The following is a 23,309-nucleotide window of genomic DNA, read 5'->3' on the forward strand; positions in this document are numbered from 1 at the left end:
AAGACGGGTCGTGTTATCTACGCGGCGATACTAAATATGTGTACTTTTGCTGTTTTTTTTACTTACATAAAGAAATGTATTTATTAGAACAATATTTATTTTTTTTCTTTATTTAGGAATTTTTTACAAATATTTTTACACAGTGTAATATATTTTTTTTACTTTTATACATTGTCCCAGGGTGGGACATCCCTATACAGTGTCAGATCGCTGATCTGACACTTTGCAGAGCACTGTGTCAGATCAGCGTTCTGACAAGCAGTGCTGGAGGCTTGACGGTGCCTGCTCTCAGCGGGCACGGACAAGCCGCCTCCCTGCAGGACCCGGAAGGACCCTTGCAGCCATATTGGGGGGCTTGCAGGGAGGAGAATGGAGTAGACCCTCGAAACAACGCGATCACATTGCGTAGTTCTGAGGGTCTCAGAGAAGCACGCAGGGAGCCCCCTCCCTGCGTGATGCTTCCCTATGCCACGAGAATGCTGCAATCATGTTTGATCGCAGTGTTTCGGGGGTTAAAGTGCTGGGAGCGGTTCATGACCACTCCTGGCACATAGTGCCAGATGTCAGCTGTGATAATCAGCTGACACCCGGACGCGATCTGCCGCACTCCCCCGTGACGTACTATCCCGTCCATGGGAATTAAGTCCCATGTCGCATGGATGGGATAGTACATCCAAAGGCAGAAAGGGGTTAAATAGAGTCATTACAAACAAAGTGATCTATTTCAAGTGTTTATTTCTGTTAATGTTGATGATCATGGCTTACAGATAATGAAAGCCCAAAAGTCATTATCTCAGTAAATTAAAATAATTAACAAAAAACACATGCAAAGGCTTCCTAAGCATTTATAAAGGTTCCTTAGTCTGTTTCAGTAGGCTCCACAATCATGGGGAAGACTGCTGACTTGACAGATGTCCAGAATGCAGTCATTGACACACTCTACAAGGAGGGAAAGCCACAAAAGGTCATTGCTAAAGAATGGAAAGTTAATGGAAAGTTGAGTTGAAAGAAAAAGTGTGGTAGAAAAAGGTGCACAAGCAACCGTGATAACCGCAGCCTTGAAAGGATTGTTAAAAAAAGGTCATTCAAAAAATTGTGGGAGATTCACAAGGAGTGGACTGCTGCTGGAGTCATTGCTTCAAGAGCCACCACACACAGACGTATCCAGGACATGGGCTACAAGTGTCGCCGCAGTCCTTGTGTGAAGCCACTCATGACCAATAGACAAGGCCAGAAGCGTCTTACCTGGGCCAAAGCAAAAAAGAACTGGACTGTTGTTTTCAGATGAAAGTAAATTTTGCATTTCATTTGGAAATCAAGGTTCCAAAGTCTGGAGGAAGAGTGGAGAGGCACACAATCCAAGCTGCTTGAGGTCTAGTGTGAAGTTTACACAGTGATGGTTTGGGGAGCCGTGTCATCTGCTGGTGTAGATCCACTGTGTTTTATCAAGACCAAAGTCAGCGCAGACGTCTACCAGGAAATTTTAGAGCACTTCATGCTTCCATCTGCTGAGAAGCTTTCTGGAGATGGAAATTTCATCCTCCAGCAGGACTTGGCACCTGTCCATAGTACTCCACACTGCCAAAAATACTAATACTGGGTTTAAAAACAACAGTATCACTGTCATGATCCCAATGGCAGGGGATCACAAAAGGACAAGCACAAAAACAAAACAAGCTCTAGGGTGATGGAACCTGAGCTGACCGCGATCCTGAACCTAAACACACAACTAGCAGTAGCCGGGGAACGTGCCTACGATGATTCCTAGACGTCTCGCGCCAGCCGAAGGATTAACTTCCCCTATTAGAAGAAACACAGACCTCACTTGCCTCCAGAGAAACACCCCACAGAAATAGCAGCCCCCCACATGTAATAACGGTGAAATGAGAGGAAAGCACATACGTAGTTATGAAAATAGAATCAGCAAAATAGAGGCCCGCTAAAGCTAGATAGCAGAGGATACAAAAGTGAACTGCGCGGTCAGCGAAAAACCCTTCAAAAAACCATCCTGAAATTACTTGAACTCATGTGCCAACTCATGGAACATGAGGAGTAATTTCAGCCCACTAGAGCAACCAGCAGCAAGGAATCACATATCTGCAAGCTGGACTAAGACAAAAATAAAGCAAAACGTGGAACAGGAAAATCAAAACTTAGCTTGTCCTGAAGATAACAGACGCAGGGAGCAGAGGGAAAAAGACACGCTGATTACATTGATAGCCGGCGAGGAAATGACAAAAAAGCCAGGTTAAATAGGAAACTCCCATAACCTGATGGAACAGGTGGACACCAGAGACCGCAGAGAACACAAGTCACCCAGTACCATCAGTAACCACCAGAGGGAGCCCAAAAACAGAACTCACAACATATCACTGTGCTTGATTGGCCAGCAAACTCGCCTGTCCTTAACCCCATATAGAATCTATGGAGTAATCTATGGGGTACTGTCAAGTGGAATATTAGATACACCAGACCCAACAATGCAGATGAGCTGAAGGCTGCTATCAAATCAACCTGGGCTTCCATAACACCTCAGCAGTGCCACAGGCTGATCGCCTCCATGCCACACCACATTGATGCAGTAATTGATGCAAAAGGAGCCTCGACCAAGTATTGAGTTCATTTACTGAACATACATTTCAGTAGGCCAACATTTTAGAATTTAAAATTATTTTTCTAATAATAGTATTCTAATTTACTGAGATAATGACTCTTGAGTTTTCATTGGCTGTAAGCCATAATCAACAACATTAACAGAAATAAACACTTGAAATAGATCACTTTGTAATGACTCTATTTAATATGAGTTTCACTTTTTTGTATTAAAGAACTGAAATTAAGTTCTTATGATATTGTAATTTTGTGAGAAGCACCTGTATATTTGTATGTGTATGTATAGTATACACCTATGTATATAGAGTATTTGTGTAAGTGCCTGTGTGTGTGTGTGTATATATATATATATATATATATATATATATATATATATATAGTATAGTATACATGCATGTGCCTGTGTGCGCATGTGTATATATACAGTTGAAACCAGAAGTTTGCATACACTATATAAACCATATGAAGTGTATGTAAACTTTTGACTTTGCAGTAATACAAATGCCTTAAAACATTCTCTCTCTCTCATTATTCTGGCATTTGGCAAATATTAATAATTATGGTAATCCTAAGTGTCCTAAAACGGGAAAGGTTTATTTTGATTTCATGTCAGAGCTTGAGAAAAACATGCATTTGTGTCTTTTTATATAGTGTATATAAACTTCTAGTTTCAACTGTATATATACATTTGTATATACAGTACATAATATATATGAGTATGTGCATGTGTATATATAGTATGTGCCTTTGTATAAATAGCATTTGTGTACGTGCCTGTGTATATATAGAATGTGTGCATGTGGCTGTGTTTATGAGCCAGTGTATATATAGTTTATATGTAATATGTATGTATATACAGTATGGTATGTGTGTATGTGCCCGATTATCTAGTATGTACAGTGGGAGAAATAAGTATTTGATCCCTTGCTGATTTTCTAAGTTTGTTCACTGACAAAGACATGAAGAGTCTATAATTTTAAGGGTAGGTTAATTTTAACATTAAGAGACAGAATATCAAAAATAAAAGCAAGAAAATCACATTGTATAAATTCTATGAATTTATTTGCATTTGGCAGTGAGAAATAAGTATTTGACCCCTCTGGCAAACAAGACTTAATACTTGCTGGCAAAACCCTTGTTGGCAAGCACAGCAGTCAGACATTTTTTGCAGTTGATGATAAGGTTTGCTCAGATTAAGGGGGCTAGTTGGTTCACCAAGATAGATCTTCGAGGGGCGTATAATCTTGTGCGTATTAAACAAGGCGATGAATGGAAAACAGCATTTAATACGCCCGAGGGCCATTTTGAGTACCTGGTTATGCCATTCGGGTTTTCCAATGCTCCATCAAAATTTCAGTCCTTTATGCATGACATCTTCCGAGAGTACCTGGATAAATTCCTGATTGTGTATTTGGATGATATTTTGGTCTTTTCGGATGATTGGGAGTCTCATGTGAAGCAGGTCAGAATGGTGTTCCAGGTCCTTCGTGCGAATTCCTTGTTTGTGAAGGGGTCAAAGTGTCTCTTTGGAGTTCAGAAGGTTTCATGTTTGGGGTTCATTTTTTCCCCTTCTACTATCGAGGTGGACCCTCTTAAAGTCCAGGCCATTTACGATTGGACTCAGCCGACATCTGTAAAGAGCCTGCAAAAGTTCCTGGGCTTTGCTAATTTTTATCGGCGCTTCATCGCTAATTTTTCTAGTGTTGCTAAACCGTTGACTGATTTGACCAAGAAGGGTGCTGATGTGGTCAATTGGTCTTCTGCAGCTGTAGAGGCTTTTCAGGAGTTGAAGCGTCGTTTTTCTTCTGCCCCTGTGTTGTGCCAGCCAGATGTTTCGCTCCCGTTTCAGGTTGAGGTTGATGCTTCTGAGATTGGAGCAGGGGCTGTTTTGTCGCAAAGAAGTTCTGATGGCTCGGTGATGAAGCCATGTGCTTTCTTTTCTAGAAAGTTTTCACCTGCTGAGCGTAATTATGATGTTGGTAATCGAGAGTTGTTGGCCATGAAGTGGGCATTCGAGGAGTGGCGTCATTGGCTTGAAGGAGCCAAGCATCGCGTGGTGGTCTTGACAGATCACAAGAATTTGACTTATCTTGAGTCTGCCAAACGGTTGAATCCGAGACAGGCTCGATGGTCGTTATTTTTATCCCGTTTTGATTTTGTGGTTTCGTACCTTCCGGGCTCTAAGAATGTGAAGGCTGATGCCCTGTCAAGGAGTTTTGTGCCTGACTCTCCGGGTGTTCCTGAGCCGGCGGGTATTCTCAAAGAGGGGGTAATTTTGTCTGCCATCTCCCCTGATTTGCGGCGGGTGCTGCAAATATTTCAGGCTGATAGACCTGACCGTTGCCCAGCGGAGAAACTGTTTGTCCCTGATAGATGGACTAGTAGAGTTATCTCTGAGATTCATTGTTCAGTGTTGGCTGGGCATCCTGGAATCTTTGGTACCAGAGATTTGGTGGCTAGATATTTTTGGTGGCCGTCTTTGTCACGGGATGTGCGTTCTTTTGTGCAGTCCTGTGGGATTTGTGCTCAGGCTAAGCCCTGCTGTTCTCGTGCCAGTGGGTTGCTTTTGCCCTTGCCGGTCCCGAAGAGGCCCTGGACGCATATTTCTATGGATTTTATTTCGGATCTCCCCGTCTCTCAAAAGATGTCAGTCATTTGGGTGGTTTGTGATCGCTTTTCTAAGATGGTCCATTTGGTATCTTTGTCTAAATTGCCTTCCTCCTCTGATTTGGTGCCATTATTTTTCCAGCATGTGGTTCATTTACATGGTATCCCGTAGAACATCGTTTCTGACAGAGGTTCCCAGTTTGTTTCGAGGTTTTGGCGATCCTTTTGTGCTAGGATGGGCATTGATTTGTCTTTTTCCTCGGCTTTCCATCCTCAGACAAATGGCCAAACCGAACGAACTAATCAAACTTTGGAAACATATGATATGCTTTGTTTCTGCTGATCAGGATGATTGGGTGTCCTTTTTGCCGTTGGCTGAGTTCGCCCTTAATAATCGGGCCAGCTCGGCTACTTTGGTTTCTCCTTTTTTCTGCAATTCTGGTTTCCATCCTCGTTTCTCTTCAGGGCAGGTTGAGTCTTCGGACTGTCCTGGTGTAGATACTGTGGTGGATAGGTTGCAGCAGATTTGGACTCATGTGGTGGACAATTTGACATTGTCCCAGGAGAAGGCTCAACGTTTTGCTAACCGCCGGCGCTGTGTGGGTCCCCGACTTCGTGTTGGGGATTTGGTTTGGTTGTCGTCTCGTTATGTTCCTATGAAGGTTTCCTCTCCTAAGTTTAAGCCTCGTTTCATTGGTCCGTATAAGATTTCTGAGGTTATCAATCCTGTGTCATTTCGTTTGGCCCTTCCTGCTTCTTTTGCCATCCTTAATGTGTTCCATAGGTCGTTGTTGCGGAGATACGTGGTGCCTGTGGCTCCATCCGTTGATCCTCCTGCCCCGGTGTTGGTTGAGGGGGAGTTGGAGTATGTGGTGGAGAAGATTTTGGATTCTCGTATTTCGAGACGGAAACTCCAGTACCTGGTCAAGTGGAAGGGTTATGGTCAGGAAGATAATTCCTGGGTTTTTGCCTCTGATGTTCATGCTGCCGATCTGGTTCGTGCCTTTCATTTGGCTCATCCTGGTCGGCCTGGGGGCTCTGGTGAGGGTTCGGTGACCCCTCCTCAAGGGGGGGGTACTGTTGTGAATTCTGTTGTCGGGCTCCCTCCTGTGGTCATGAATGGTACTTCAGCTGGTTCTGTCCATGGACATCCTCTGGTGGGTGTTTCTGAGTTTCCTTCCACAGGTGACGAGGTTAATTCGTTAGCTGGCTGCTCTATTTAGCTCCACTTGGATCTTTGCTCCATGCCACCTGTCAATGTTCCAGTATTGGTCTTGTTCACTCCTGGATCGTTCTTGTGACCTGTCTTCCCAGCAGAAGTTAAGTTCCTGCTTGTTTTTCTTTGGTTTGCTATTTTTCTGTCCAGCTTGCTATTTTTATTGTTGTCTTGCTTGCTGGAAGCTCTGGGACGCAGAGGGAGCGCCTCCGCACCGTGAGTCGGTGCGGAGGGTCTTTTTGTGCCCTCTGCGTGGTCTTTTTGTAGGTTTTTGTGCTGACGGCAAAGCAACCTTTCCTATCCTCAGTCTGTTCAGTTAGTTGGGCCTCACTTTGCTAAATCTATTTCATCTCTGTGTTTGTATTTTCATCTTTACTCACAGTCATTATATATGGGGGGCTGCCTTTTCCTTTGGGGAATTTCTCTGAGGCAAGGTAGGCTTTATTTTTCTATCTTCAGGGCTAGCTAGTTCCTTAGGCTGTGCTGAGTTGCATAGGGAGAGTTAGGAGCAATCCACGGCTATTTCTAGTGTGCGTGATAGGATTAGGGATTGCGGTCAGCAGAGTTCCCACGTCCCAGAGCTCGTCCTTATTATCAGTAACTATCAGGTCATTCCGTGTGCTCTTAACCACCAGGTCCATTATTGTCCTGACCACCAGGTCATAACACCAGTGTGCTCGTTACTCGAGATTTCAAAGCATGCTCGGGTGTTCTCCAAGTATCTTGGGCATGCTCGTAGATTATGTTTGTGTCTGCGCAGCTGCATGATTTGCGGCTGTTAGACAGCCTGAATACATGTGGGGATTCCCTAATAGACAGGCAATCCCAGCATGTGTTCAGGTTGTCTAACAGCCGCAAATCATTCAGCTGCGGTAACTCAAGCTTAATTTCTGAGCACGCCCAAAATACTCAGAGAACACCCGAGCATGCTTAGAAAATCTCGAGTAACGAGCACACTCGCTCATCACTAGTGCCCACTACTAGGGATTCAAATTTTTCTCCACTATAACCAATTAATCTTGTCAGAAATTCCTGTACACCCAGGACTTTAGTTTTTGTAGACCATTTCAGCCTTATGTATTATGCATATTACACTTTTTTCAGGTCTTCTGAAAAGAAGGTTTCACACTAACCAATATTTCTTGACATGTCAGTAACCAGGCTTTGTGTATCTTTATTTAATAGCCAAAAACCGTTGAAACCCACACATCAAATCTCATGTCCTCCTTAATCTATTTAGGTATATGTATAAGCAGACTCTTGTTGTATGTAGTAATTAAATATGGTGCAAGTTCCAGTTGGTTCAACACTCTAGAATCAGGAGGAGAAACCAATAAATAGTACAAATAGGACAGCAAACAAGTATTCCAATACAAAGATGCAAAAATATGTGCAGATTTTTTAGTGCAATGATGAGGAAACTGGGACCTAATTCGCTATGTGTTAGCTACATACCAAACACATCAAAACTTAGGTCCCCATTTCCTGCACCGCTGGCTTGATAAAGGGCCACTAAGCCCAAAACGTGACTAATTGTAAAACACTGGCCTAATTATAATTCTTCACTTATTTTTGAATTAATATTCATATTTGCCATTCTGATTTTATTCGTTATTGGCATCTCCACCTTGCGCTAAATAGATCTTATAGAAACCAACAATGTGGAGGTTTTTATCCTTTATCTTCCTGCACTGTGGATGATTTCATGTCACTCAAAGACATGAAAGACATATTAGTCTAACAAAATAATTTAGATCACAATCAGATCATATTTTCCACTTATCAGTGCAGAAATTTAGATAATTCCAAGGGGTTCACTTACTTTTCTTACAAATGAATATATATATATAATAAGGCTTATAGTTCTTTCAGAAAAATTTGTAATTACATCTGAAAACCTTGTGGACCAATAATTAACTCAGCTGCATATCAATTTTTTTAAAGGGAATCAGTCAACAGATTTTTGCTATCTTATCTGAGAGCAGCATCATGTAGGTTGAGAGATCCTGACGCCATTAATGAGTCACTTACCAAGCGTTTTTCTGTCATTTTGATCAAATTAATGTTTTATCTGCTGCAAATCTACCAGCTCTCTGAGTGCTGAGCTCTGTATAACCCCGCCCACACCACTAACCCCGCCCACACCACTGATTGGAGCTTTTTGCCCATGTGTCGAGACTCAGAAAGCTATCATGAATATGGAGGACTATTTTGCAGCAGATTTATTAGTCCTCTTGTGATAATCTGCTAATATATCAGTGATTTTATCAAAACTACACTGAACATCCCAGTAAGTGATACATCCCTGGAATCAGGGTCTTTGGCTCTATAATATACTGCTCTCAGAGTAGTTGGAAAAGACCTGATGTCATATTCCCTTTAAGTAGCTGGTGAACTGAATTTTTCTCAGGACACAAACTGTCATGGTACTAGATGCATCTACTTTACAAAATAATGTATCAGTTAAATATAGTAACATGTCAATGTTGCATGCCATGGTAGCCATTTATTCTGGTCCTAGTCTAGGACTTCCACTGTGTTTTTACAAGTTTGCCTTTTTGTCTTCCTTGGTGTAATTCTCCATCTTCTTTTGAGATAAATTTGAAAATGAATGAAAAATACACACAAGATTATCTCAGCATTGGGACCAAGTTGGCAGTTAGTTTGTGCCGCCTAACACAACAGATTATACATTCTCCGCACCACTTCATGCAACTATGGATTCAGAAATGAGGTGCAGACATTGGTAAGAAACCAGATGGTGATCGTTATGACTTCCTCTTACTTATTGGAAGTAAGACTACGGTTATTGTTATCAGTACACTGTTTTGGTGTTCAATAAGTTTTATTAATTAATAGTATGAGGTGGATTTATAGCATAAAAAACCCCAAAAACATCTGCATGTAAGGAACCCATTTTTAGTACAGGTATTTTGACATTTACAAAATCCAACTCACTTTCACGCAATTCATATCATGAAGTAATATTGCAGTTATAGCCGTAGAGGTGAGTAAATCGGTTATTGGCTCAGTTTCCCAAATTTAGTTTTACGATTTTGTTTGTTACATTTTTGTCATATAAGGTTCTGTTCACAGTTCAGGTGATTGGCTCAATCACAGGATCTATCACATGATGGGCACCAATAGCTATCGGCAGACCTCTTTAACCATTATGGAGCTATTGGGTGTCCGTCATTGTTTTACCAGACAAACTTAGAATGCTGTGGAACTTTTTTATATATTTTTTATGCCTTTTTTCCTGTGATGGAGGCTCCAACACATATGTGAACATAACTCGACATTCTTTTTTTACATTTTATTTGTTGGTACATTTTAGTTACATGTAGTGTGGGAATTTTTTCTTTTATGATGGTAGTTTTACCTTACAATTATATATATATATATATATATATATATTAAACCAATTTATTTTTACAAATTTAGATTTTAAGATGGAAACAGAATACTTGTGAAATCTGAACCATGCACAAGTGATTTACTCATCCCTACAAAGGAATATGGCTTCAAAGAAAACCAGGTTCTATAATAGGGATCTGCCAAGCTTGCCAAATAGACAAGATTTCATTTGTTTAGAATTATATAGAATAAAAACAAAAGAATGAAACAGAAACATTAATCAGCAAAAATCATAATGAAATACAAACATCCCTATGTATCTGTTTCTTATATCTGTGAAAAGCTAGGAAATCAAATGCAAATCAGCCTAGCAATGCAGTAATGATGGAGATATTATAAATTGATTACCTACTCACAAAACTGGGTGACAACACTAATTACAGAAGCTGTGATGGTGACCATATTGGTTGTCAGGTACCCAGGAACCTTGTGAAAAAAAAAATTGCAGCAAACTAAGAACTCAATTATAGTAAGACCATTAATAGTTACATTTTCAGATACGTATTGCAATCTCCAGAGGTCGTAGGTGGACATTCCATGTCTTTCGTGAGACCTTTTTCCATTTTGACTTTTAGGTAAAGTGCAAAGTGGTGACTTTTGCAAAAGTAAATATAATGCCGAATATATCATCACTTTGTTCTTGTACCATATTATTATAACTTCACATTTTCAACTTCAATATTTTGGCCAATTTTGGTTGCTTTCAGATTTATCCCTAGCAGAACCTCTAGAACGGAGTTGGTTGGATTTTATATAGACATGTGCATGACAGAATGAACATATACAAAACGGACTTTACGAGACATCAAGTAATGGCTTTATGGCTTTATCTCCTACAGAAGCCTAGGGGCTTCCATGACTGGTCATGGTAGGACCTTCCCAGTCACGTGACATGGGCAGCTTGGTATCACTGTGAAATAAGCATGCATGTATGAAACACTTATCCATTTCTGTAAGTCACATTGGGTGACAGTAAACACACACAGGAAATAGAAGTGATAACATCAAACATCTCAATGTACATATATACACACCAGACACACATATACACATATACTATATGCACATTAATATTAACAAGGACCACTCAAAGCTTTCCAGCTCTTAAATATTAGGAATGTTTTGACTATTTGTGTATATTTATATTATAATTAAAAGTTCTACAGATTTAAAACCCATTTTATATTACTTTGCAGAATAACACCCTTTATTATTTTTTACAGAACTTTTCTTTAGCTATGAATGTAAGTAATTATTAAAATATATACAAACCCCATTTAAGTAAAAACAAAGTCTATAATAATTGATAGAAATGGTTATATCTGATCATCATCATGTTATATAAAGGTTGGTTATTCGAAAATGGTAATAAGCAAAATTTGAATTTAGTGGACAGCAAACATCTAGTTAAAGGCATTTATTTGCATTTTGTGTATTTGGAATGAATTGTATATATTGTGTTTCTGCAGAGGTTTTTGTATTCTGGGGTGGAATAACAAACAAGAGGCAGCTTCCCAGATGCAAACCCCAGATTTATTTACTTGCAACTGGTTTAGTAAATCTAGAGCATCTGTCAGTGCTAGGACACAGCTGCCTCTCAGTGCCAGGGAGAAGCTCTGTTCTCATGTCTGCTGTACACACAGTGCAATGTAAATCACCCATAAACTAAAACCTGATCGTTTTGTATGGGATATCCACTACATCATGTGGTTTATTTTTCTTTCTGGGGTATTAATTTAAAGGGTATGACCCTGAAGACAATTTTGACCTCAGCAAGGTATGAAGTTTATTGTTTTACAGCTTTACAGTAAACAGGTTTATTATATTACTAAACATTGTGTACATATACATGTAAAAAGCTTACTCTAATTCACTAATAAGTCCTATAAACCAACCGCTGTTGGTGAACGGAATGTATCAGACTTCTCTATAAAATCAATGAAATGGAAACACGTGATGTACTCACAGCTGTGGGTATACAGAGTGGTTCCAACAAGCCAAGGCTTATGGATCCTGTGCTATATCACATATCAAATATTACACAATTCCTTTATAAGATCTGCAATTTGGTCCTTGGCATTTTGCCTTGCCCTATAACGAAAGGGAAGAGCAATTATGCCTTCGTGTTTTTGGAATGTTGGACATAAACATTGACTGACAAAGACGAGTAGAAACATTTAAGAGAGACGAGTAGAAACATTTAAGAGAGACAAGTAGAAACATTTAAGAGAAAAAATCACTTTGGTTTGAATAAAGAAAATAAGATTTTCCACAGTAAAAAATAAAAAAAGTGAGCGGCTGCTGAGTGCACACAACGGTATACATGTAAGATCACAGCTCTACTCTGGTCCTCATGGTATTAATGTAAACTAGAAATACAGTGATAGGCACAGGACTAAGACAGACAGTGCTTGCAACTTCAAAAAGGCATCAAACACTTGAATTTTCCTAAGCATGCAGTCAGCATTACAGTCATAGAAATCTAGAAGAGAAGTCTATGGATCCTAGTCAGCGTCCATACGAGGATCCACCCCAGGATTCAGACCCTTGTTCCCTTTTCTTAACGTTAATTATTGCTAAGAGACCCGCAGAGAAAATGTAACTTCTACACGGCACCATAGCTTGTTTCATTTTGTGTAGACCTCTTCACCATTTCTGTGCAAAGGATGTGGGCAGATTAGAAATTCTGAATTAAAGAAGCTAAATGCTGCAGGTCCCATTAGCAAGGTACTGAAAAGGGAAGGCGAGAAGATAGAGCGACAAAGAAACGACATACAGTGTACAGAACAGATGGAAACACACTAGGGTTTCTCCACATGCATCTCATGACATATTCCAAGCTCCCAGATGTCACACAGTGTGCAACAAAATTCACAAAATGGACTGTAAATCTGCATGTGAATGCTGTCACTTTGCATCTCCTTATGCCCTTGTGGGAGAGGAGCATATTATTTACACACGCTATTAACGCTCGTATTATGAGCAGTCAGCTATTGTTTAGCACTGGAGCCTAGATTTTAGTAAACGTCTATAGAGAAGTAAAATGACCCCATCTACTCATCCAATGATTACAGCTGCTCAACAAAGACAGCTCCGAAACTGACAAGTCTTGTAAATTCTGCCCTTTGCCAAAACCAAGCAGCAGGGACAAGATTGGTCCATGTAACATAGTATGAGGTTTAAAAACCTATGTCCGAAAAAAAGGGAGAATAAAAGTTACATTTTGTATCCTTATGTTTTCTTGGAATGTACATATGTGTGCAATTGTGCCTATGTGTCTACCTGTATAGCCATGTCTGTCAGTATAGAAGGTTTTGTGTTATTCTAATGTTTGCTTATTCCTATTTGTGCTATTCAGTTGAGTGCTTTTATGTATCTCTTGTGGTCAAAGATTCCATAGGTGGTCCCATTGTTTGTAGCAGAAAACACATTTGGCTAGAGTAGAAGTCCGCACCATTGGCCAAAGTTACTTTTTGAACATGTCCTGGAGGGGACCTGGGAGGTACTTGAGTACAGTATCCAAAATGCTTTCTTCTTCCTCTTCATCATCATCACCACAACCTGCTGGAATGGCTTTCTTTGGACGAGTCAAGCTGCCTTCACAAGGTTGTTCCATTGCTGCCTTCTCTTCTGCTTCTTTCTCCTCCTTTTTTTTCAAACCATACTGTAAGCAGAAAGGAAAACTTGTTAAGTAAATCATACACCACGTTTATGCCCATATAATAATGTAAAATGCGATTTCTGGGATTCCTTATGAAGACCCAGGAGGTTTATGGAGATTATTTTAAGGGCCGGTTTATCAGTGAACTTTTACTCAATGGTGGTCAACAGGATGCCTGGTTACACAGGCAAACCAAAGCAATGAGCAATCTAAGTTAGACTGGACTAGATACTACATAGGACCTTTCATCACAAAGAACAGTGATTTTTTATGCTGCGTAAAAGATAATTTCCCCCGATGAACGAGCGTTTTGCTTGTTCATCGAGTAATCGTCAGTCTGTTTACACAGAAGGATAATCGTGAAATGAGCGTTCTTAACAACTCTTTTTCACGATTATCTTGCAGTCTAAAAGCCTTTTAAGTGTCAAAGGGAAAAACATTTGCAAATTATCTTAAATCTTCCAAACCAGATCATAAAGTAAGAAAAGCAAGTACCAAAGCTTACACAATAAAACAGAAAGGTTTACCAACTTGGTCACTGTATACTTACTGAGAGATGTTCTTTTTTTATTATTGTCAGGGGTAGTATTGTTCTATAACCCTTGCGTGGATTCTACTCTACTTCAGTCTACATATGTAGACACAGGCAAAGTATCTAACTAGCTTAAAATGCTACAAATATATGCGTGAACATCGATATATATGGTAATTTCATGCCATCCAAGATATCTGCCAATACTGCATCAGTAAAAAAAAATGTCAACAGAATATTTTCAACCTCAGGTGTTGGAGCAGCTAACTACATTCGGTCATATGTAGGAAAAAAAAATGGATTTTGCATGTAGTTTTATATTTTTCCAGTAGAGCTCCTTTAAAATAGATAGATTTTATGATGACCAAGGCGTGCTTGATGTGTGTAGCTATCTGGGTTTATGAGGTATAATGTAAGACAGTTCAGGACTAGTGATCTAATAGCGTTTGATCTTGTAAAAGTCAACTCTGTGCCTTCATTTTATTCGGTTTCATAATGCATCTCTGACAATGAAAAAAGACATTCACTAAAAGACGATTTAGACACAGAAACTCCAAGCAGAGTTAGTAAAAAGATTCTTCGCACAATTTTAATACATTATACAGATGCAGCATTTAACCCATTCCTGATATCAACTACATATGTACATGAGTGGAAGTACAGATCAGGCTCAGGAGCTGCTCCTGCATGATACTCGGCAGATGCCTGCTGTGTTACATAAATGATCGTAGCTGCCCCAAGGGTACACAATTCCGGGTATTCATTAGACCCCTATAACGCAATGACAGCTGGAGATCCTGCTAAAGACCCCCATGGCTGACATGTGCTGTTGTGTCGACCAGTAACAGGAAACGTTCACTTAAGCTATGGATTTCAATATATAGATCATATAATCAGATGATCACAGGTTCAAATACTCTAAATGGATGCGAAAGAAAAGTTATTAAAAATACTATGAAATAAAAAATCAAACTAGCTCCTTTTTTCTCATTAAAAATAAAGGCATTAATAAAATAAATATTCCGTATTTCTGCGTCTCTAAAAGTCCAATCTAACAAAAATTATTTAATCCATAAATGTCAAGTAGCACAAAAAAAATCATAAATGCCATTTTTTGATGATAGCAGCTCCCCAAAATGGTACAATATAATATGACAAAAATATAGTTTGAAAACCAAATTGGGTCAATAATAACAGCTAAAGCCATCATACAGCTCAAATGTCAGGAAAAGAAAAAAATATATTGATCTCAGAAAATGGCAACACAAACCAAAATGTTTTTTTTTTAATTTTATAAATTTTCCAGTACACCATAGGATAGCATGAATAGTGTCTTTCAAAACTACAACTCAGCTGACAAAAAAAATCCTCATATGGCTATGTGGGCAAAACAATAAAAAAGTTATCAACAAGAAATAAAAAAAGACATAAATAACCTAGAAATAAAGTCCTATGTACAGTATTACAATAAATATGCTGCATTTAAATATTCAAACAGAACACAATCATCCGGTCCAATTTTCTCACCGGTCTTGATGTAGGAGTCAAGACACTCCTGATTCATTAAAACGTGCATGCTTCATGGAGTAAGATTTCTGGCATAGGGAATACGACAGCTTGTCATGAATCATAAAATATGTGGTGGTGTTAAACTTCCACCGCACCCCCGTTAGTGTCCAGCTCTGCTCATTTTGGTGGAGATGACAGAAAACGTCAAAAGACACAACATTTTTGTGCACCTTCACGTTGCACCAAAAATTTGTGGCTTTTCCATGCAATTTATGCTGGAATCTATATATATAATTGTCTAAGGGGTACTTCTGTCTTTCTGTCCTCAACTTCCGTAACGGAAATCCCGTGTCGCCGACTGGTCTCGGCAGCTGCCTGTCATGGCTGCCGCAACCAATTAGCGATGGGCACAGTCCCATTAGTCCCTCCCCTACAGTCACAGTGCCCGCCGCCCACTCCATACTCCCCACAGTCAGTGTCCCCGGCGCTCCGCTCCATACTCCCTGCAGTCAGTGTCCCCGTTGCTCCGCTCCATACTCCCTGCTCCCCGCAGTCAGTGTCCCCGGCGCTCCGCTCCATACTCCCCGCTCCCCGCAGTCAGTGTCCCTGGCGCTCCGCTACATACTCCCCGCAGTCACTGTCCCCGGCGCCCGCTCCATACTCCCCGCAGTCAGTGTCCTCGGCGCTCCGCTCCATACTCCCCGCAGTCAGTGTCCTCGGCGCCCACTCCATACTCCCCGCAGTCAGTGTCCCCGTTGCCCGCTCCATACTCCCCGCAGTCAGTGCCCGCTCCATAATCCCCTCCAGTAACCGCTCACACAGGGTTAATGCCAGAAGTAACGGACCGTGTTATGCCGCGGGTAACGCACTCCGTATCCGCTGCTATTAACCCTGTGTGACCAAGTTTTTACTATTGATGCTGCATAGGCAGTATCAATAGTAAAAAGATGTAATGTTAAAAATAATAAAAAACAAAAAACCTGCTATACTCACCCTCCGTACTCCGCAGAGCCGCTCACGCCGGCCGCCATCTCCCGTTCCCAGAGATGCATTGCGAACTTACCCACAAGACTTAGCGGTCTCCCGAGACCGCTAAGTCATCTGGGTAATTTCGCAATGCATCTTGGGAACGGAAGATGGCGGCCGCATCACACAGCTTCGCTGGATCCCAGGGGTGAGTATATAACTATTTTTTATTTTAATTACTTTTTTTAAAAGGGATATGGTGCACACATTGCTAAATACTGCGTGGGCAGTGTTATATACCTACGTGACTGGGCAATATACTACGTGACTGGCCAATATACTACGTGACTGGGCAATATACTACGTGACTGGGAAATATACTACGTGACTGGGCAATATACTACGTGGCTCTGTGCTGAATACTACGTTGCTGGGCAATATACTACGTGACTGGGCAATATACTACGTGGCTCTGTGCTGAATACTACGTCGCTGGGCAATATACTATGTGACTGGGCAATATACTACGTCACTGGGCAATATACTACGTGACTGGGCAATATACTACGTGATTAAGCAATATACTATGTGACTGGGCAATATACTACGTGACTGGGCAATATACTATGTGACTGGGCAATATACTATGTGACTGAGCAATATACTACGTGACTGGGCAATATACTACATGACTGGGCAATATACTATGTGCCTGGGCAATATACTATGTGACTGGGCAATTTACTACATGACTGGGCAATATACTATGTCGCTGGGCAATATACTACGTGACTGGGCAATATACTACGTGGCTGGGCAATATGCTACGTGACTGGGCAATATACTACGTCGCTGGGCAATATACTACATGACTGGGCAATATACTACGTGGCTGGGCAATATACTACGTGGCTGGGCAATATACTACGTGACTGGGCAATATACTACGTGACTGGGCAATATACTTCGTGGCTGGGCAATATACTACGTGGCTGGGCATTATACTACGTGACTGGGCAATATACTACATGACTGGGCAATATACTATGTGACTGGGCAATATACTACGTGACTGGGCAATATACTACGTCGCTGGGCAATATACTACGTGACTGGGCAATATACTATGTGACTGGACAATATACTACGTAGCTGGGCAATATACTATGTGGCTGGGCAATATAGTACGTGACTGGGCAATATAGTACGTGACTGGGAAATATACTACTTGGACATGCATATTCTAGAATACCCGATGCGTCAGAATCAGGCCACCATCTAGTTCTGGTATAATTGCCTTGATGAATCATTAACTTTAAAAAAAAAAGTATTATGCTTTATCATTAGCAGACAAAAATGGCCTTGTCTTAAACTTGTTTATCTTTGGTTTCTATCATTGAACAAACAGAACATTATTAATATAGTCTAGCAGCTTGTTCATAAATGAGCCCATTACAAGTAGAACCAAGTATCATTTGACTCCAATGTCATCTCTATAAGAGATTGTCTTCTGCTGGGCCTGGACCTATTATTAAGACAGGGTGTCTGGTTTACTGGGGGATCCTTTGGTATTTTTTCGGGTAGTGTTATCAAAGCTTAAAGGAAATCTCTCAGCAGGATGTCACCCCCCACAAACTATGTATATGCACATATAATTCTTTAAGAGACAAGCACTCTCATACAATAGCTAGTCTGTTGCTCCATTACTGAGAAATTGGTATTTGAATAGCTATGCAAATGAGGCTGAGCTTTGGACACATGGGAGGACTTTCCAAGCCTCTGTCACTCAACTCTATTCACTGCCTAGCGCTGCCACCTACAACTTTACTGACAGGTCCATTGCTTGAAGTCACACAGCAAAGAAGCAGTCAGTTAAGCAGGAGAAGGCAGTGCTGGGTGTAGAAGAGTTGGTGAGACAAAGGATTGTGTAGAGCTTCTATTTGTCCAAAGCACTTCAGCCTCATTTGCATATCAATTGAAAATGCCAATTTCTCGGTAATGGAGATATGGGCTGGTCAGCTTAACATATGACTGAACTGGTCTTTGCAAGAGTTATATGGGCATGTAAATAGTTTGGGGCTGAAATTTTGCTGACAGATTCCGTTTAAGGCCGGCGTCACACACAGCGTAAAACAATACGGTCCGTATATTACGGCCGTAATACGCTGAAAAGTCCCCAAAAAAATGGTCCGTTGCTCCTCCGTAGGCAGGCTGTGTCAGCGTTTTTTGCGCATGGCATCCTCCGTATGTAATCCGTATGGCATCCGTACTGCGTGGTTTTCTCGCAGGCTTGCAAAACCAACATACCGCTATAGAAGTGATCCATGTGTCCCAAAAAGAAAATATATATATATATATATATATATATATATATGTCAGTAGACACATACAGTGGGGCAAAAAAGTATTTAGTCAGTCAGCAATAGTGCAAGTTCCACCACTTAAAAAGATGAGAGGCGTCTGTAATTTACATCATAGGTAGACCTCAACTATGGGAAACAAACTGAGAAAAAAAAATCCAGAAAATCACATTGTCTGTTTTTTTTACATTTTATTTGCATATTATGGTGGAAAATAAGTATTTGGTCAGAAACAAAATTTCATCTCAATACTTTGTAATATATCCTTTGTTGGCAATGACAGAGGTCAAACGTTTTCTGTAAGTCTTGACAAGGTTGCCACACACTGTTGTTGGTATGTTGGCCCATTCCTCCATGCAGATCTCCTCTAGAGCAGTGATGTTTTTGGCTTTTCGCTTGGCAACACGGACTTTCAACTCCCTCCAAAGGTTTTCTATAGGGTTGAGATCTGGAGACTGGCTAGGCCACTCCAGGACCTTGAAATGATTCTTACGAAGCCACTCCTTCGTTGCCCTGGCGGTGTGCTTTGGATCATTGTCATGTTGAAAGACCCAGCCACGTTTCATCTTCAATGCCGTTGCTGATGGAAGGAGGTTTGCACTCAAAATCTCACGATACATGGCCCCATTCATTCTTTCATGTACCCGGATCAGTCGTCCTGGCCCCTTTGCAGAGAAACAGCCCCAAAGCATGATGTTTCCACCACCATGCTTTACAGTAGGTATGGTGTTTGATGGATGCAACTCAGTATTCTTTTTCCTCCAAACACGACAAGTTGTGTTTCTACCAAACAGTTCCAGTTTGGTTTCATCAGACCATAGGACATTCTCCCAAAACTCCTCTGGATCATCCAAATGCTCTCTAGCAAACTTCAGACGGGCCCGGACATGTACTGGCTTAAGCAGTGGGACACGTCTGGCACTGCAGGATCTGAGTCCATGGTGGCGTAGTGTGTTACTTATGGTAGGCCTTGTTACATTGGTCCCAGCTCTCTGCAGTTCATTCACTAGGTCCCCCCGCGTGGTTCTGGGATTTTTGCTCACCGTTCTTGTGATCATTCTGACCCCACGGGGTGGGATTTTGCGTGGAGCCCCAGATCGAGGGAGATTATCAGTGGTCTTGTATGTCTTCCATTTTCTAATTATTGCTCCCACTGTTGATTTCTTCACTCCAAGCTGGTTGGCTATTGCAGATTCAGTCTTCCCAGCCTGGTGCAGGGCTACAAGTTTGTTTCTGGTGTCCTTTGACAGCTCTTTGGTCTTCACCATAGTGGAGTTTGGAGTCAGACTGTTTGAGGGTGTGCACAGGTGTCTTTTTATACTGATAACAAGTTTAAACAGGTGCCATTACTACAGGTAATGAGTGGAGGAAAGAGGAGACTCTTAAAGAAGAAGTTACAGGTCTGTGAGAGCCAGAAATCTTGATTGTTTGTTTCTGACCAAATACTTATTTTCCACCATAATATCCAAATAAAATGATGAAAAAAACAGACAATGTGATTTTCTGGATTTTTTTTCTCAGTTTGTCTCCCATAGTTGAGGTCTACCTATGATGTAAATTACAGACGCCTCTCATCTTTTTAAGTGGTGGAACTTGCACTATTGCTGACTGACTAAATACTTTTTTGCCCCACTGTATATGTATATATATTAATACTTATTCCAGCGCTATACAGCTTGAAAGCCGGTAATTCAATTACCGGCTTTTTCTTTCTCCTTCATAAAAGCTCCCTGGCTCCCAGGCTTTCTAGGTAATTTCCCACGATCTATGAACAGCCAGCAGAGGGCGCCTCACCGCAAATGATGCTAAATATAGATCATTGATCTATTTTTAGCCTCATTCCCTGGGGTTTTGCAGCGAGGAGCAGCCTGCATTAGCACAGCTCCTTGCTGCAAAATGTTTTAACCCCTTCAGAAGGATTTACATCGTTGGGTGTTACAGATCTGCGGAGGGTAAGTATATTGTTGGTTTATTATGTTTCTTTACTCACAGAACGAGGGTCTTCAGTGACTGGATTGGGCGTTGAATAAAATACTACAACAACCATTGTTTTTATTTCATTAAAATAATTTTAAAGAATGTGTTTGTGTTTTATTTAACCCTTCACTACAATTGGATTAATAATGGATAGGTGTCATAATTGACACCTCTCCATTATTAATTAGGCTTAATGTCACCTTACAATAGCAAGGTGGCATTAACCCTTCATTACCCCATATCCCACCGCTACAGGGGAATGGGAAGAGAGTGGCCAAGTGCCAGAATAGGCGCATCTTCCAGATGTGCCTGTTCTGGGGTGGCTGGGGGCAGATATTTTTAGCCAGGGGGGGGCCAATAACCGTGGACCCTCTCCAGGCTATTAATATCTGCCCTCAGTCACTGGCTTTACTACTCTGGCGGAGAAAATTGCGCGGGAGCCCACGCCAATTTTTTCCGCCAGTTAACCCTTTATTTTAAGAGCTAGAACGGCCAAATTTTGCAGATACACACTACTGACATTAGTAGTGTGGAATCTGCAAAAAAAATGGAGAGAAGACATGGTTTACTGTATGTAAACCATGTCTCAAATCATGTCGGGTTTTATGAAGGAGAAAGAAAAAGCCGGTAATTGAATTACCGGCTTTCAAGCTGTATAGCGCTGGAATAAATATTAATATATATACATATATGTGTCTCACTGACATATATATATATATACCTATTCTATGTGTACACATTTATTATATCTATTGGACTGGAAGCTGTCAGTGTGATTTTACTGTACACCGCACTGAATTACCGGCTTTTCTCTCTAACAGCGCTGCGTATTTCTCGCAAGTCACACTGCTTGTCCGTGTGTAATCCGTATTTTTCACGCTTCCATAGACTTTCATTGGCGTATTTCTTGCGCAGTACGGTGACAAACGCAGCATGCTGCGATTTTGTACGGCCGTAGAAAGCCGTATAATACTGATCAGTAAAATACGGCAAATAGGAGCAGGGGCATAGAGAATAATTGTGCCGTATTTTTTGCGAGTTTTACGGACGTAGATTCTGCGCTCTTACGTCCGTAAAACTCGCATGTGTGACGGCGGCCTAAGAGGACTATGAGTTAGGAGTCTAATTGAGTTGAGACATTTATTAAGCAAATTCAGTAATGCTTGACAATTACTGAATTATGTTTAACATGCCCATGGTACTCCCTTTAGATAAGGGAAATATGTATTTCAGAAACATTTTTGGACATAAGATAAGCAGAATATTTCATCATCCACGTCAATAGTCAAGTTCATCCCGGCAACTACAGAGACATCAAACTAGGAAACATTGCACACATGCTGTATTTGGAACCATCAATCAAACCCATTTAGAGAAATGTAATTTATACCTCCACCATACTATACACAGAAACCGAAGGAAAGATTTCTTTCTTTTATGAAGAATATTCTTTATTTATCTGATATGATGGAATTTGAGAAGGCCAATTTATTGTCTGTTATCTCCCCTATCTTCCTGACAGGATATTAAAGATCCATGTCCTACTGCCCACCTTGTGATTAGGTGGAACATCTGCTGAGGGAATGAGCTGCCTGAGGGAGAAGATAGATAGAGATATGACTGAGTTTTCTAATATTAAGTGATTTGATGATAACATTGAACTTTTTTTTATACCTCTTCAGTGACAACATACATTTGGTCTTCCAAGGTCGAGACTAGGAATAAAAGTAAGTTACTTGCTTTCAAGTTTGTTTAATCTCGTTCCTGCAAATTTACTGATATCATTTCTTTGAGAGAAGTAAGAGGAAAGCTTCTATGCTTTTATAAAAAAAAAAAGTTAGATTAAAGAAGTAAATTGTTTTTCTTCATGGATGTTCCTTTATTAGGATAATGGGATGTTCAATTTTGGCGAGTACAAAAAATCAGATGTTAATAAAAGATTATTGAATGAAATGAGTTATATGTAATGCAATGCCAAGAGAAGATAAGCTGGCAGACAGGGCAGACACGGTCTATCACATTGTTTTAATTGTGGAGACACAGTTTTATCAGCCTTACAATCACATAGAAAACATTAGATGCCACTTATCTCAAGAAGTATAAAACAAAAGTTCACCTAAAGGAAAATTTATTGCCTCTGAAATAGTTCAACAGAACCTGTCAACATGAGTTTGTATTCTAAGGTAAAGCCATGGCCGTAATGGTGCTGTAACACAGATTAAATTGATACTTTTGGTGAAGAAATCCGCTTAGTTGATCTTTAATCACAATTTGAAGTTTTCTTCTAATTAGATTTCAGTACACAGGGGCCGGACTGTACATTGGGTCTTCTCCTCCCTTTCTAAGACTCCCGGGCCTCTCTGCATGCCTCCAGTCTGTGAAAGTTCAACATTGAGATTTCAGAGGAGGCAGGTCATTCACAGATCGGAGGGAGCAGAGGGCCGGGGCTGT

General features: G+C 40.6%; 1 protein-coding gene across 3 annotated transcripts in view; it reads right to left on the reverse strand.

Moving 5' to 3' along the window:
- Positions 1–11,614: 11,614 nt before the first annotated feature.
- The window catches only part of CPLX2 (complexin 2), a 306,505-nt gene continuing 294,810 nt past the window's right edge, over positions 11,615–23,309 (reverse strand). For all 3 annotated transcript variants that reach the window (XM_069763989.1, XM_069763990.1, XM_069763988.1), the window contains one exon: positions 11,615–13,517. In XM_069763989.1, coding sequence (XP_069620090.1) covers positions 13,320–13,517 — 198 coding nt within the window. In that variant the 3' untranslated portion in view covers positions 11,615–13,319. The remainder of the gene's footprint in view (positions 13,518–23,309) is intronic.

Source organism: Ranitomeya imitator, chromosome 4 (genome assembly GCF_032444005.1).
Source record: "Ranitomeya imitator isolate aRanImi1 chromosome 4, aRanImi1.pri, whole genome shotgun sequence".
Taxonomy (NCBI): domain Eukaryota; kingdom Metazoa; phylum Chordata; class Amphibia; order Anura; family Dendrobatidae; genus Ranitomeya; species Ranitomeya imitator.